The sequence below is a fragment of the Mesoplodon densirostris genome, chromosome 7 (genome assembly GCF_025265405.1).
Source record: "Mesoplodon densirostris isolate mMesDen1 chromosome 7, mMesDen1 primary haplotype, whole genome shotgun sequence".
NCBI classification, from domain to species: domain Eukaryota; kingdom Metazoa; phylum Chordata; class Mammalia; order Artiodactyla; family Ziphiidae; genus Mesoplodon; species Mesoplodon densirostris.
Genome location: NC_082667.1, coordinates 74,872,209 through 74,888,724, shown reverse-complemented (window position 1 = coordinate 74,888,724; position 16,516 = coordinate 74,872,209). Strand labels below are relative to the sequence as shown.

At 46.4% G+C, this 16,516-nt stretch overlaps 1 protein-coding gene across 6 annotated transcripts in view; it reads right to left on the bottom strand.

Moving 5' to 3' along the window:
- The window catches only part of NAV2 (neuron navigator 2), a 769,310-nt gene that overhangs the window by 218,717 nt on the left and 534,077 nt on the right, over positions 1-16,516 (bottom strand). For 5 of the 6 annotated variants that reach the window (XM_060105510.1, XM_060105505.1, XM_060105506.1 and 2 more), the window contains exon 5: positions 11,873-12,128. In XM_060105510.1, coding sequence (XP_059961493.1) covers positions 11,873-12,128 — 256 coding nt within the window. Of the gene's footprint in view, positions 1-7,433; positions 7,503-11,872; positions 12,129-16,516 lie in introns of all 6 variants that reach the window. The other variant, XM_060105512.1, reaches the window with a different exon arrangement.

Sequence of the window (16,516 nt, the reverse complement as noted above, 5' to 3'; positions counted from 1 at the left end):
AGAAAAAGATATAATTTATGATGGTCAGAAAGGAAAATGCTACCTCAGAACCCAACTCATCTGCAATGAAAAATTATGGACTGGATGGAAACATTTGTTCAGACATACATTTTCCTTCAACATCTGACAACCTGTCTCCATAGACATTACTCTGAGTCTGAAGCTCAGCTTCTCTGCACAGTAGATGGATAAAATCGTACATTCTTTCTGTAAAATGAGCAGGAATCTGTTAGCCTAAAGACAAACACACACTTTCCCTTTAAATAAAACACTTCATTTTTGGGTGGTTTGGGAAATAAAGTCAGCAGACTAATCTTTGGTAATGTGTCTAAAGGTATTATGGCCCACTCCCCAAAGAGTTAAGGCTATGACTCCGCAAATCAGAATTCTGGTTCAGGGACTACTAAGCAGACTCTTTCCAATCATTAAAGTTGAAAGATGAATAAATGATGAAATATTTAGTTATATCTTTCAGCTAAAACCCACTTAGCAGTGTTGAAAAGCCACTGGAACCTCAGCTGACCAGCATTAGATCTAGCGATAAGTCTGAATTTTCAACTCATAAAGCTTTCAGCCTTCTCTTTCCACACAAATCTCTAAGCACCAAAGAAGTCTGCAGTCTGGAAGCATTTTAGATAGAAGCAGGCATACGCTTCAAACTTTTTCTTATTGGCTGAGCAAGAAAAAAATGGCGGTAGAGTACACAGAGAACATGAGCTGGTGTGAGAGGACTGTAAGATTTATACAGTTGAGAAGAAGCTGGCCCAGTTCCTTAACTGGGAGCTAGAAGAGAAGGAAGGGGGTGAGTTCTTCCTCCCAAAAGTGGCAGAGGGAAGGCCTCACTTCCCACTGCATTAGGAGGATTTGCCCCTCTGTTAATTTACCCCATCTTGTTTAGTGAAGATATTCACCCCATGAAGACAGGCACAGAGTGGGGTGCAAAACCAGCAGTGGCAGTGCCTGTGTTTGCGGACCAGAGGCGGCCAGGTCAACTGATTAAGGAGGTCCAGCAATGGGATCTTGGTACCTCCCAGTTCTGCTTCCAATGCAAACAGCACCCTGAAGGCCCTCCAAGATGGACAGTGTTACCCGAGGGCTCCCGGCCAATGGCAGAGCTGCTGCAGGTGCAGGCGTGGGGCTCCTCAGGGCTGGACTCTGCAGGAGTCTGTATGCCCACAGATAGGCCTGCAAAAGGATTATGGACATGTTCCAAGGTGATGTCACAGCAACAGTTTTAAGTGGTGCAGGGTAACACAGGTGACAGTATTCTACTCCCGTGACAAAGAACAGGGAAGCAAAAAGCAACGAGGAGGGAAAAGATGCTTGAGAGGCCCCACTGCCCTCACCTGGGACGGTACCACAGATTTTTCAGAGCAGCACAGGGCCTTTATAGAGGCAAGAAATCAAAGTATTGGATGGGATGGCCACAACCTTGAATGAGGTAGGCAATTTGGTCCTCTGTGAGGCAGTGTGGTACAATGGGTAAAATATGAGCTTTTTCCATACAAAGATGGACATGACATTGGGCCAGTCTTATGATCTGAGATTCACGTTCCGTATTTGTCACTTTGGAATAACAGTAAAGTACCCAATGGGATAGCTGTAAACTTGGAATGGGACTTAAGGTCCAGCCTGTTGTAAGTACTCAATGCATGCTCGTTCCCCTTATCATTCTCTCTGCTGAGCACAGATTCATAAAGGAATTGGACATTGTCATATAGAAAACATGCTATGGTAGAAAAAAGAACCAGACAAATAAGGAAGGAATCAGGCAGATCTAGGTTAAAGCAGCAATAGAGAGCTGGACAAAAATCAACACACAAGAGCTGGAGATCAACATTTCCAAAGAGGCAAGACAGGTTTTGGCAGACAGGATTCATCATCTCCCTAAGAAACATTCGAGGAGAGAAACTGCTTCATCTAAACATCTGTGACGAAGAAACTGCTTCATCCAAGCATCTGTGATGAAGACCTTACACTTGGGGTACCTCTGAGCCATCTGTGGGGCCCAGACTGAAACATCCCCAGTCTTGGATTAACTGAGACGGTTTCCCAGGGGTGGTCACCATCAGATCCTCTTCCTTGAGTCAGAACCTAGAGGTGCCACTCTGATGGGAGTGACCCATCCTTCAAATGGCTACAGGTTGTACCAAGTTTTCTGAGACATGGAAGAGGTCTCGAAGGCCTTGAGGGCAGCTGACATGACAATAAGGGATGGTTGGCACATGCCGAGCCATCAAAAGCCACCATAAAGCTCAAGCCAACTCATGTCACCCTCTACTTCATCACCATTACACCCTAGTGAGGACAGCTCCCTTAACTTGACCAAATGGGAAAACTGGACGGAGACCAAGTAACTTCTTCCACGTGTCAGAAGGAATCCATGTGAATACTGTGCTTTAAAACTTGGGTTCTGTGGTGGATGGGGTTGGACAGTTGCTTGCTCCAAAGCAAGCCTCCTCCATCCCTCTGAAATTTTCAGCAGTCTGCCTCACAAACAAAGGCCATGAATGAATGTGTGATGGATGGGAAGTAAGGTAAAAAAGCTTCGTTTGGATCCACCCAGGAGGGAACCAGAACATCCCTTGGGATGATGAGTCAATCCACAAACTGAATTAATTCAGACTGAATTGTGAATACAGGATTTCAAAGCCAAAGGTGACCACAAGATCCTAAGATACCTGAGCAATCCAGGTGAGGGCACTGGACTTCACAAACTGAAGCAGGGATGTGCTATGTCTGTGTTTCTGAGTCCTTCCTTACCCCAATTCATATGTTGAGATTGTAATGCCCAATGTGATGGTATTAGGAGGTGGGGCCTTTGAGAGGTGATTAGGTCATTAGATAGAGCCCTCATGAGTGAGATTAGTGCCCTTATAAACGAGGCTCCAGAAGGCAAGCTTGCCTCTTCCACCACGTGAGGACACAGCGAGAAGTCAGCAGTCTGCAACCTGGAAGAGGGCCTTCACCAGAATCCGACCAGGCTGGCACCTTGATCTTGGACTTCCAGCCTCCAGAACTGTGAGCAATACATTTCTGTTGCTTGTAAGTCACCCAGCCTGTGGTGTTTTATCACGGTGGCCCAAAAAGATTATCACAGGGTTCTAGTTCAATCTTATCTAGATCTTAAGGGGCTGATTGACCCTAGCTGACATCTCAATTACATACGCATTGATACAAGAATATGAAAGGTCAGAAGTAATTCAAAGAAGAGAAATAATGACCTCGGAAGTTGTTGGAATGGTCAGGGAAGGTTCCAAACAAAAGCAACCCCAGAGCAAGATGTGGCGTGTGGAATGAGAATGTGAGTAGAGGGCAAGAAGGTAGGGGGCAGAGGTGTCATGCAGAGGGAAGTTGTAAAAAAAAAAAAAAGCATTGAAGAAAGAAAGGGCCAGTGTGTGCTGGGGCTTGAGGGACAGCGTGGGAGGAAATGAGGCTGGAAAACCAGGCGGGGGCAGCCCTTAATGTCACACTATGAACCTTGGACTTGGTCCTGTCCTCCAGCAAGGAGGCATTCATTAGGGAAGCTGAGAACAGAGCTAGAGTTGAAAAGCAGAGTAGCTTCCAGTTCACAGTCACACAGGCCCCTGGCTAACATTCTGAAGTTCATTATTATTAACATCCTTGGGCATCAGGAGAACTTCTCTCAAGCCCCAGCCTGCAAGTAGCTGCTGTCTGTCCATCAGCATCATTCTGCTGCAGAGCTGGGTCGTGCTCATATGGAACAGCTGCAGATACCACAACAGCTGCTGCCCAGCGATGCCTGCCTCATTAAGAAAAAGCAGGGAGAGGAGAGTGCAGCAAGTCAACCTCGAATCATCTACACCCTGCATCATCCAGAGTGCCAGAAGGTTTCAATGGCCCCTTTGCAAGAGGGACTCTACTTCCCATGATCATCCCATGTCCAAACAACAGTTACAAAATGAGAGGACACAGATGTGTTCTCTGAAACACACACACGTTGCTTTTCTTAAAAATGAAGTTTAAGGGAAGAGGTGTAACAAAGAGGCAGAAGGAAAATCCTGCTGCTACGGGAGCTATGGTCAATTTCCCCAACATGTGCACAGCCGAGCAGGCAGGATGGTAAGACTGTCGTTCCTGGCACATAACCTGTGCGTGCATCCCGGCTCCACGCGTTGTACGTGCTGATGGGAAGAAAGCCGTTCTTCTCCCCCAAACCACTTCAAAGGCTGGGAGCAGAAGATGGCCCTCCCAGGAAAGATGGCAGCTTGTGTGCACATGCTCAGGACCTTGGGGGTGGGGGGCTGGAGGTCATAATTGGAGATGCTTTTGCTAGACAAGATGATTAAATGCTAAACCTCTCATCTCCACGGCATCTGCTTTTCAGCAGCTGGGCAGAGACGGCTGAACTACTAGCCACGCTGATTCTTCTCCACGAGATGGTTGCATAGAGATCGACTCTGTGAGACTCGCTAGAGCTGGCCCAGAACAACCCAAACCACCAACATCACCCTATCCGCTAGTTATGGTGCACTGATTACATGCCAGGTTGCAAAGGACTGGAAATGACTTTATTGGGTCCACATAGCACTGTGAGTGAGGCAGGACTACCCCATTTTACCAATAGGGAAACACAGGCTCATGGAGATTCAATATTTGGCCCAGGTAACATAGTAAGTGGTGAAAATGGGGTTTGTTAGGTTTGACTGCAAAGCTGCACTCTTCGTCACCATGCTTCAATGCCTCCCACAGGTAGAATAAGCTTAAATACCTGAGGCTCACCAGGGATGCCAAGAGGCAATACAGTGGTCAAAGGTGGAAATTCATGGAAATCCTTCATCCCTGTACCAGTTCCCTCCATAAGCCCCTTCCCTGTAGATTCAAGATGAGGCTTCCCACCCTGCTCAACACCCTTGGTGCCTATCTAGGTGTTTGGCTCTGGCCGGTGTTCGATCAACGTTTGCACCTGAACAAGAGACCTATTTCCAAAGCTCTGGGAGAGGTATTCTACTCAGCCAGAGGGGCAGGAAGCGCTGTTTCTTTTGGCAACCAGACTTTACTACTTCCCCTGGTGGTGCCTGATCAGCTAAAATGTTTATCAAGATTGTGCTCAAGTCTAGGGGCAGGGAAGTGGGGGGAGCAGAAGGCAAGGAGTGTTAGACGAATAATAAAATGAAGACCATCCCTTTGTCAGGCTCGTCAGAAACAAAATGCATCCAAAAGAAACTCCAGGTGAGGGATAGGACCCTGATGGAAAGCCAGACCTTGGCTTCGGTCAACTTGGAAGCCCTGTGCCCAGCATGCCCTCAGGGCAGGGCAGACACGCCCTCATTCTTCAGTTCTTCCTCTCTTCCTCCCCCACAACCCCACTCCACCTCCTTCCATCATTTGGGACTGATAATAATAGATCATTCATGGGATGGGCATGTGCTTCCAATTAGATTCTTTCCCAGCTAGTTCCTGTTTTCTCTCTCTTCCAGAAGTAAGCACATCGGGGGAACAAACACTAGATTTCAGGTTTCCTCCAAGCTCCCCACCCGCTTCCTTTCCTGTGTATGGACTTTGCATGACACTCAAAAGAAAAAAAAAAAAAAGGGATCCCAGGTTACCAGTGCAGTGGTAGGGGGAGGCTGTCTATCTGACTTGGGCCTCGTGCTGTTGGGGAAGCAGTCACTCTCTAGCAGGGCGCTATGGACTCATGTTTGTGTCCCCTGCTCCCCCAATACATATGTTGTCATCCCAGTGTGATGGTATCTGGAGATGGGGTCTCTGGGAGGTAATGAGGTCATGAAAGTGGAGCCCTTGTGATGGGGTTAGTGGTTTGGAAGAAGAGACAGGGACGGGAGAGCTTGCTTTCTCTCTGCTCTCTACCATGTGAGGACACAGGAAGAACACAGCCGTGTGGAAAATGGGAAGAGGGCTCTCACCAGAACACAACCATGTTGGCACCCTGACCTTGGACTTCCCAGCCTCCAGAACTGTGAGAAATAAATCTCCATTAAGTCACTCAGTCTATGGTGATGTGTAGTAGCAGCCTGAGCAGACTAAGACACATGCCTATGAGATTCAGTGATGAATGTAGGTGCCCCAGAACCAAGTCTGGGTAACACGCTGACTTGTTCTACAGAAAAGCAGCTGCCCTGTGGCTCCTCCCTGCAGCCAGACGGATCCTGAGTTGGGCCTCCCCATGCGTAAACTTTTTAGAAAAGTTAACTGATTAGAAAAGGCACCCACCTGGAGCCTAAGAGCGTGGGGCAGCAAGCAGACGTTCTGTACCTATTTGTTGCATGAAAACAGAGAGAAATGCAGTCTGGGCAGCCCTTTACCTTTACATGGGAAGTCAATGAAAAAGAAATACCAGCCGTAATGAGGAGGAGACTCTGTTTCTGTCAGGATGCTACAAGGGCAACATGAGGCAGAGGCCAGGAGGAACGGCTGAAAAGTAAGATTTTAAAAAGCAGCCTCAACAACCACATAAGTACCAGAATTCAAGGAGGAGGAGCGGGGTGGGGAGAGATGTAACATAGTGGTTAAAGTGAGGGTTCTGGGGTTAGATTACCTGGGCTCAAATCCTGGTCTTTCCACTTTCTGTGTGACATTGATAACTTACCGAGAACTTCCTAAATTTTAGTTTCCTCATCTGTAAAATGGAGATAATAACATGACCTACCGCAAGAATACTGACGTGAAGATTAAAAAAGATAATGTATTCAAATTGGCACATAATAAGCATTCAATAAAAGTTAGCTGTTGATACCTTTAAAACAGAGTAGATACAGGGATATAACTGGCATTTGCCATACCCTGAAACAGGTCCTGACAGGATGCGGTAGATGCCAAACTGAGTCAAGAGAGTTAGTTAGTGAGCAGCCCTAATTTTTATTTTCAGGGAACTGAGGTGATCTGTCTGTCCATGGTACACATGGTACACAAGAGCACCCAGAAACAAAAATGACACATTGCCTATTGCCTTGTCTCCTCTGAACAACTGGATTCATGCTTCAGGTCTTTAAAACTCAAGAGAAAACCAATCCCACATTAGTAATTTTAATGACAGCACCAATAACAAAAAGCATAACACACATAAATGAGATGCAGGTGAGGTGGGATCAGGACAGAGCAGGGAGCCAAACTCATCATAAAACTACTATGGAAAACCACCTACAAACTCACCTCTCTAAATCAGAATGGACTTTGATGTCCAAGCAATCAAAGACAAAAAAAATCCATGAAATGCAGAAACAATACGTACAACTCAACCTCACTTACAGATCACACACACACACCCCCCCTTCAACAACCCCATGGCCACTCTCAACTCTCCAACACTGGGTCATTAGCCAAAGCATGTTTGGTTTTTCCAAACTGCAAACATGACATGGGGAGGGGGACCAAAAGGAAACGCAGCCAGAACAAAAGGAACGAGGGGCTGGGTTGAAACCATGCTTTGCGGGATGTGGAGAAAGTCTAACCTAGAGATCTTTTTCTGACCCAGAGTGAAGCGGATGATTTTGCTTTGTGATGAGTCCTTGGAAGATGCACTGCATGATAGGAAAGAAAAAAGTGGAAGAGATGAGTGAGGGGAGAGAAGATGCATTAGACACACAAATACATCACAGGAGTCCTGTGATAATGCGAATGCCCCTGGGTTTCCCTCTGCCCGCTTTTTCTACAATATGCAGCCTTCTTTCTAGGTCTGATTTGATAAATTTCCAACATGAAGAAATTGCTATCGAGATTATCTAAGAACTTTTGTGGTTTTCTTTTTCTTAACTCCAAATCTCTTTTCTGGTATCCATCACTATAAGGCCTTCTTCCACAATGACACTGAAGCCAGGGGTCTCAGACAAGTAAACTTTGTAACTTTCTAAAGTATTCAGATGTTTCTATTTCACATGCTTGTTCTACCAGGGTGGTTTTTTGATGAGTGTCCTCAATAGCCCATAAAGTTGACCCTAAACAAGGGTGGATGTGGAGATGTTTTCAAGTTTTGCTGGTCTTGGGAATTTTTGCTCTCCATGGTATAAGCAATGATCATTTCAAGTCTTCCGAACTTGCTACATTCTGGGCTTTGAACCATAAATTTATGAATATGAAGAATCATGGTTGGACTTAATAAAAGGTTAAACTTATTTACTGCCTTATGAAAGACAGAAATATTTATCTTTCTTGCATCCATACATCTTATGCCACATTCATAAAAGGATATGAGGTGAGAAATACAATGTTAGTGTCATTAAACTTAGGAAGTGAAGGAAGAGACAGAAGTGAATGAATTTAAAAAAGTAATTGTTTGGATTTTTTCTAGAAAGCTAAATATTGATAATATGTAAGGTAGACACAGATGGAGAGGAATTTCATGAGGTGAAATGTGGATCAAGTTCTCAGCCATTACGTAAATTAATGAGAAGAGCTGCAGGGTAAAAGTGAGTCTCCATTCGGCGGCCATCACAGAGGAGTTGCTCTGATTCCTTCATGCCAATATCTCAAATTTCCTTGCTCAGCTTCCACCACCCTCTTATTAACAAACGCTACGGAAAAGCTGTCAAGTTTTAGTATTTGCTATCCTGAGAGGTACTGTATTTAGGCATGTTTGTATCTGGCAGAGTTCTAATGAAGGATCAACACAAACCTGGTATTTGGGGATTGCATCAACATCTGACGTTAATGATCGAGGGTCTGAACCATTATCCTTGGGACTTTGGTTATCGAAGTCAGAATTTGGGGATAGAAATACAATGAAACAAAGCCAGGGAAGTGATTTTACTACTCTAAATTTACAGCCAGAGCATGAGCACGGGGTATCACATCTCTAGACCTTGAGAACAAGATTATCCTCTGGAAGTAAAATTAGAAACTATCAGTATATAATGGATAAAACAAATAATCTGTGAAAGTAACCCAATATGGGCCAAATAAGGGATGAATGAGGACATACAGCAACTCCAGAGCCCAGTTTGTGTCACCACATTGCAGGGTCAGGGGGCCATGATGGCAGGAACTACTCTGGAAAAAATGGATATAAAAACCTGGCTTAAGTGAGTTTGGCTCGTCTTTAGGTAAAGCATTTATTTTTTATTTTTAAAAATTTCTGGCTCCCTCGCATGGCATGCAGGGTCCTAGCTTCCCATCCAGGATGGAACCCCTGCCCCCTGCAGTAGAAGAGCAGAGTCAGTCTCAACCACTGGACTGCCAGGGAAGTCCCCCTAGGTGAAGCGGTTATTAATAGTAGGATGTTTTTTCTTACTTGGAGATGGGTGTCCCGACTGGAACATCTGGTTCTTTTGAGAAGACAAAGGCTTACTATGGAAATGGATGCCTCAAGCTAGCATAGCTCAGTGACAAAAGCCCAGTGTTTCTCAACACATGTTTCTTGGAACCCTATGCAATGAGATGCTCTATAAAATAGGAAGAGCTCTGTGGCTCAGTTTGAGAATGCTTTCTACGCCGCCTTCTGAAGATTTCCAGTACACATGTGTTCCTCCCCCGACCCCAACCTCCCAGCTTCCTTATCTCAAGAAATGCCACCATTTTCCTAACCGCTCAAGCCAGAAATCTCAGCTTCATCTGTGATTCCTCTCTCCCTCACTCTAGATAGTCAATCTACCTGTAGTTCTGTTGGCTCATCCTCCAAAATATCCTGAACTGGTCCATCTCCATATTTGCTCCACCACCTTGATAGAAGCCACTGTCATCTAGAGGACCACGGAAGCCTCTTAGCTAGGGTCTTTCCTTCTATTCTTGACCCTCCCACAGTCTTATTCTCCAGAGAGGAACAAAAGTGACTAAAAAAACAAACAGAAAAACTGTAAATCAAATCAAGTCTCTCTCCTGCTCAAGACTCTCCAATGGCTTGATACCTTTAGAATGAAATAGCAACTCCTTAGCCTGTAGAGCCATCACTGTGACCTCACTTCAAGGGCCATGGGACTACAGAACTCTAGGGGCCACCAGTCAGCCCTCTTTGCTTATAGGCTGCCTTTCACTTCACACCCCCTTCACCCACTGAACTCCAGCCACACCAGCCTTCTTTCTGCTCCTCCAAGCTGCCAAGCTTACCCCTACCACAGGGCCTTTGCACTGGCTGCTCCCACTACCTGATCTATTCTACACCCGCATCGACAGCTCCCTGGCATTCATATTTCCACTTTGGTGTCATGTCCTTAGAGAAAGCCTCCCATCAACCCAACCTAAATTATCAACCCGGTCCTTCTGATCCCATTATCTTATTGTACTACCGCCATCGGATATTTCTCTTCCCCTTCTGTTTGCCTGCCCTCCTCCAGTAGAAAGTAGAGAGCAGGCACCTTGGCTATCTCATTCACCCTTGATCCCCCAGTGCCTAGGACAGTTCCGGGCACAGAGAAGGCATTCAAACACTAACTGGATAAATGAATGCATATTGGCCGATTCAAGGATCTGAGTAGATCCTGAAGTAACAGTTATACAACTTAACCCAGAGGATTTCCCAATTTTTCCCCCATAGAACCCTTCCCCTGCATGTTACCATCCAGGGAATAAGCACTCTGCAAAATGCAGTGTGGGAAATGACGTCCTGATCATTTAGTCATCCAGGTCCATCGGGGATCTCCCAGCAGAGAATGGCTCCCACCCAGGTGGTTCCTCAAGGCAAAGGTGCAGAGGCTGGCTGCCTGGCTGTCTATTCCTCATTGCCAGTCCAGGCATTCCTACTAGCCCACAAACTTCCATAATGGGAACTGGATATAATTAGATAATCAATTAGGGGCTCTGAGTTACATCACATCTCTCAGTGCTGTTTTTAACACCATCACAATTGGGAAAAAGCGCTTCTCTTAGGGAAAAAAAAGCTGTAACCATCTATAAGGCAGCTGCTTTGTTTGAACCACTTCGTGCTTTGCCTAACTACAATGGCCTACTAAGGGTATGACGGGTGTGTGAGAAAACCTACGATTATTAATGCTGGTGCTTCGCGGAACTGGAAAGAAAAAAGCCATTACTCTTTAGCATATGTTCAATAAAATCAAGCAATCAATTCGATCAGTGGCATTTAGGTTTGATAGCTAAAGGTTTATGGCTTAAAAAAAAAAAAAAATTATGGTGGACTTTTCTCCAGAACTTTACTATGAGTCAAAAACTTTCTAGTTCCTAATCCCCTCCTTCTTTTGTCATTAAAACAAATGTTTTACGAGGTGATCTTCTGCAGAGTTGTTTAGGAATGCACCTATACACTGTAACAGAGTAGATGGCAACTGCCCCAGCGTTCTGCTAGCGTTATCATTCTATGGCGAGTCCCTCTGGCAAGCGTGGGTCCCTCTGGAAACAACAAACAAATCTAGGTCCTAATCCAAAAAGCAGAGGGCCACAGCTGACACTGCTACCCGGTCTCTAAGGTCAACAAACGTCAGTTACATTTAAAGGTAACTGCTCCCCATCAGGGGATGCTGGCCCTCTCAGGGAAGGGGGAATGCCTCTCTCCCTGCTAAAAACCACTGGCCGTCTTTCTTCTGTGTTCTCAGTATTTCTCTAATGGCAAAGCAGAGGCATCTGCTGGAGAACTTTTGCCTCCACTAAGGGAAATTACTTGCACATATAACACTGAACACCCAGCTTGTAGGCAGACACACAAAAGAAATTTGAAGTCTATTTTAGGGGCTGTTGATTGCCTACGAACGTGTGTGTGTGCCAGGCCAGAGTTCAGGCAGGAGCAGCTAATTAGCTCTGGCTGCTGGCGATTCTGATCTATAAAAGTCCACATCTCCGCCAGGCACACCCATTTCAAGGTCACGCTAATTCCCCACTAACTACCGGCAGTTCTCAGCACCGAACAAGCGCAAATGACACACACACTCCGGCACAGGCTAGAATGTGGTCAGTGCGGCAGAAGACCCCTGAAAAAAAGCAGAAGTATCACTTGGCGAAGAGAGCCCACCTGGACTGCATCTCGGCTTGTGCTTTTGATGGCTGGTGTGGCGCTGGCTGGTGAGGCTGGCACGGGGCTGGGGGAGCGGCGGGCACCTGTTGCTGAGGAGCGCCAGCCTGGCACTGGGAGGGGGCCCCGGCTGCCGGGGACACGGCGGGCAGCAGTGGCGAGGCGAGGTGCGGCTTCTGGGGCTGCTGCTGCTGCTTGTACCGGGAGAGGCTGAAGAAGAGGCCTAGAATGGCCTTGAGGTTTCCATTCCTGATTTCTGCAAGACAGTGAAGAGGTTCTGGTTAGAGGAGGAAGCCTTTCTGGGGAGTCCCGTCTCGCACCCTTTCAAGAGGCTGCTTCAGCCCTTGCAGGAGTTTTTTGTTTTTTGTTTTTTTTTAATATACATTATTTATTTATTTATTTATTTATGGCTGTGTTGGGTCTTCGTTTCTGTGTGTGGGCTTTCTCTATTTGTGGCAAGCGGGGGGCACTCTTCATCACGGTGCGCAGGCCTCTCACTATCGCAGCCTCTCTTGTTGAGGAGCACAGGCTCCAGATGCGCAGGCTCAGTAATTGTGGCTCACGGGCCCAGTTGCTCCGTGGCATGTGGGATCTTCCCAGACCAGGGCTTGAACCCATGTCCCCTGCATTGGCAGGCAGATTCTCAACCACTGCGCCACCAGGGAAGCCCATGCAGGAGTTTTAATTCCTCTAGGATATGACAGATTTCCTGAACACTTAATTGGTGTCCCAGTCAATTAAAATCAGGCCTAAACCACAAAGAAATTAGTTGATTCTCTCCACTGGGATTAGAGTGGATACCCAAGGCAAGCAGCAACTGGGATGTCTGGTGAGTGCCAGGGGGAAATTCTCAGGAAGGACACAACCGAAAAAGACCGAGTCCCGAGCAAGACTGTGCTTGTTCAGGACACAGAGCAAGCCGTCCAGGGACAGAAGCCCCGAGGGAAACTCACCGGTCTCCACGCGGCCCTGCCCAATCCGTGCTCTGCGCTTCAAGCCACCTGGAGTGAGCCAGTGGCTGCCGACCCACTCCAAAATCCTCACCCTGCTTCGCCCAATCATCCTGCCCTCAGATGGCTCTGTGTCTCTCTTGCCCGTTGAATAAAGAACTTGAACTTGGGGTGGGCGTGGGAATAGGAGATAGGGGTTGTTTCCATAAAGAACGCACACAAAAATTCTCCTATAGTAAAATAAATTTGTGCAGAGTGGGGCTAAGAAAATTTTTTATTCCAGACATAATTTTTCCGATGTTAAAAAACGCATTTACAGTGGTTGAGAGTCCGCCTGCCGATGCAGGGGACACGGGTTCGTGCCCCGGTCTGGGAAGACCCCACATGCCGTGGAGCGCCTGGGCCCGTGAGCCATGGCCGCTGAGCCTGCGCGTCTGGAGCCCGTGCTCTGCAACGGGAGAGGCCACAGCAGTGAGAGGCCCGCGTACGGGGTGGGGGTGGGGGCACGCATTTGCCTCGAGGCATGCATTAAGTGCTGCAGAGAAGGAATAAAATATTTATTCACAGGCAGAGACTGTGGATGCAAGGGTGTTTCCCCATGGGCAATCCCTCCTTTTCTGCAGTTCTTTTAACACCAGATGCTGATGGCCAGGGTCTAAACTGACCCTGAGGGGAAAGTAATAGGGCCACCCAGCATGGGGGACAGAGAAGAAGGAACCTAGGGGCTCCCTCTGCTTTGCTTCCACCCTTAGGCAGAATTTCTTTTTCTGAACTGGCAAGGGGGTTTGAGGGAGTGGGGTTGGAGGAAGGGAAGCCCCCCTCCCCTGTGTGGGTAACACACACCTCCAGGTCAGCCCCAGGCTGGGCAAGAGGATGCTGACAAAGGAACCAGAGTTTCCTCCAAGGACCCGTTGAGGGGCAGAAGGCATGAATGGGGTTCTTTCAGAAACAAGCCCCATTCCCTGCAAGCCTGTCAGTGCCCTGGGGTGTGATCCTGCTGATTAGGTCAGGCTGAATTACTTCCTGTTGGAGAGTACCTCTTCCCAGCCTCTGAAGAAACTGACAATACAAACTACTAAAATCCAACTTTCACCCTCTGCTCTGGGAGCTAGCATGTGCTGACTGTGGGACAAAAGTGTCAGGAGCCCAGCTTTCAGAAAACCAAAGCCATGAGTTGCAGTCTATACTCTACCACTTACTAGCCGTGCAACCCTGGACAAGTCACTTAATCTCTCTGGGCCTCGAATGACAATATTGACACAGCTTGCCCCATCACACAGGGTTGTTTTGCAGATCAAGCCAGAGCGGAGACGTGAAAGCACAACTGTAAACAGCCACGTCCTTCACTGGTCTTGGTTACTGTACGACCACAGCAGCCTCGGAATCCTGTCGGCGATTCCCATGCAGCTCCGGTTTCCTGCCTTCAAAGTTATGGTTTTTACCACGTGACCTTATAATTTATCACGAAAATGACATCATTTTTGAGAGGGGGAGGGAGAAGTTCTTGATTACATTAGGAAAACAGGTGTAAGCCTGGGCTGACTTGGACAAGTCAAGATGCTCGTAAACCACTGTGTGCAATGCAGGGAGCACAGAAAGTTTCCCCAGGTGTGGGAAAGTCCCCCAGGTTCTTTGGGTAGCTCAGCTTTAACCCTTCAGCTCTGCTTCCTTCTCCATCCTAAGGAAACCAAAGGAGGACACACCTGGGGCCTGTTCCGCTTCTGCTTGTAAATGTTCTGACAAGGACACCAGTGTCACAGAGTGTGAGGCTTGGCTGGGATGATTCAGTTTATAGATGGAGTTTTTGTAAGATTCAACCTCTGAGTCTCAGTGTTCTTCTTTAAAATAGGCATGTTCCTCATGGGCAGATGGAGGGTAAAGGGACACACCCCTGGGCCCTTAGCTGGACAGTGACAGGAGGCAGGACAGAATCAAGAGCTGCCGTGCAGGTGACGACCTGTTAAGGAACTCGGGAAAACAATTTCCCCTCAAAATTGAATTCCCTGAAGGGTGAAAACAGAGCTATCATCATGACAGATGAAATCTATGTAAGATTTTAGTGCCTTTTATAGAGCTACTACTAATTAGTACATATCAAGAGAGGCTTTTTACATACATGATCCCATTTAATCCCTACAACCTGGAAAATGAGGCCTATTATCTCCCTTTTACTTAAGGGGAAACAGGCTCAGAAAGGTTTGAAACCTCTCCAAGGTAATAAATCCTGGAGCTGGGATCTGAATGGAGGTTTTCCAGCTCAAAGCCCAGGCTCCCAACATGGTGTAACCAGGCTTACTTACATACCCATCACGGGACGTGTATTGAAAAGCACACCAGATAATGTTTTATTTAAGTTAGCTCATGGCCATATAAGTATTCTTTACTCTCCTTCTAGAAGTAGTGTTGTATTATGGGATGAGTCAAATATCCCATAATACATTTTTTAAAACCATGCAAGAAAAACAAAGAAGGGAAGAACTAGCAATTCAGCATATCCAAGGGCTCAGGGGTTGCCCCCTGCAAAAAGCAGGCATATCCACATCGGGACCCCCTTAATCTACCTGCCCGGCCCAGGGCAGATGAATGGAGCTGGCTCTGTCATATTCTCTCCCTGCAGTGGATGTTCAATCATTTATTGTTCATAACTGTTCTATTATTCCTGAAAGCATCTTTTTATTTGTGACGGAGCGCAGTGCTCTCATAAATACACTTTTTCTTAGGAGGAAGCATTTTTATTATAAAGATCACTGATTGTTAGAGCCACAAAGCCTTGGGTTTGAATCTCTCTAGTCCAGCATTTATGGACTTCAAAGCTTTTCCAAGAGTCAAGCTCTCTGAGCCGCAGTTTTCTTCTTTAAAATTGGCATATGTGTGCCACACCTTCCCCACAGGGATGCTATGAGAATTAACAGAGGATTAATGAGAAGATAAGGGCAACGCACCTAGGACATGGCCTGACTCTGTATTTCCCTTCTGGGTTCAGAAAATACCATCATTGTACCTGCAGCCCCCTCAGAACTCAGCACAGAGCTCTTCAACTACGTGAAGACTAAGAAGCCCTTCTTCCTGCACGTCCCCTCCAGGCCACAGTCCCAGGCGTCAAAAAGAAAATCAACCATGATAATCTCATTTTACAGAAGACTCAATGGTCATCTTTTTAAAACAAACAAACACACAAACCAGCTCTACTGAGATATAGTTTATATCCATAAAGTCAGGTGTGTGATGATTTTTAGTAAGTTTAGTAAATTCTAGTTTTAGAATATTTCCATCACCCTAAAAAGTGCTCATCTGCAGTCAATTCCCAAACCCATCCCCCCAGGCAACCTCTGATCTGTTGTTTCTATTGATTTGCCTATTCTGGGCATTTCCCCATAAATGACAATCATGTGATGTGCAGTCTTTTGCATCTGGCTTCTTCCACGGAGCATAATGTTTTTAAGGTTCATCCAGGTGAGAGCGTTATCACTAGTTTGTTTCTTTATATTGCTGGGGTATTATCCCATTATATGGATAGACCACATTTTATCCATTCACTAGTTGGTGGACATTTGGACTGTTGTAATTTTCTTTTCAGAACACAGGACTCGAGTGTGGTGAATGCTCTGTTTGGGAACGAGCCACACAGTTTATGCCATGGGTGGTCCAAAATAGCTAGAATTGTGTTATCTTCCTATTTCCAAATGGCATTTCT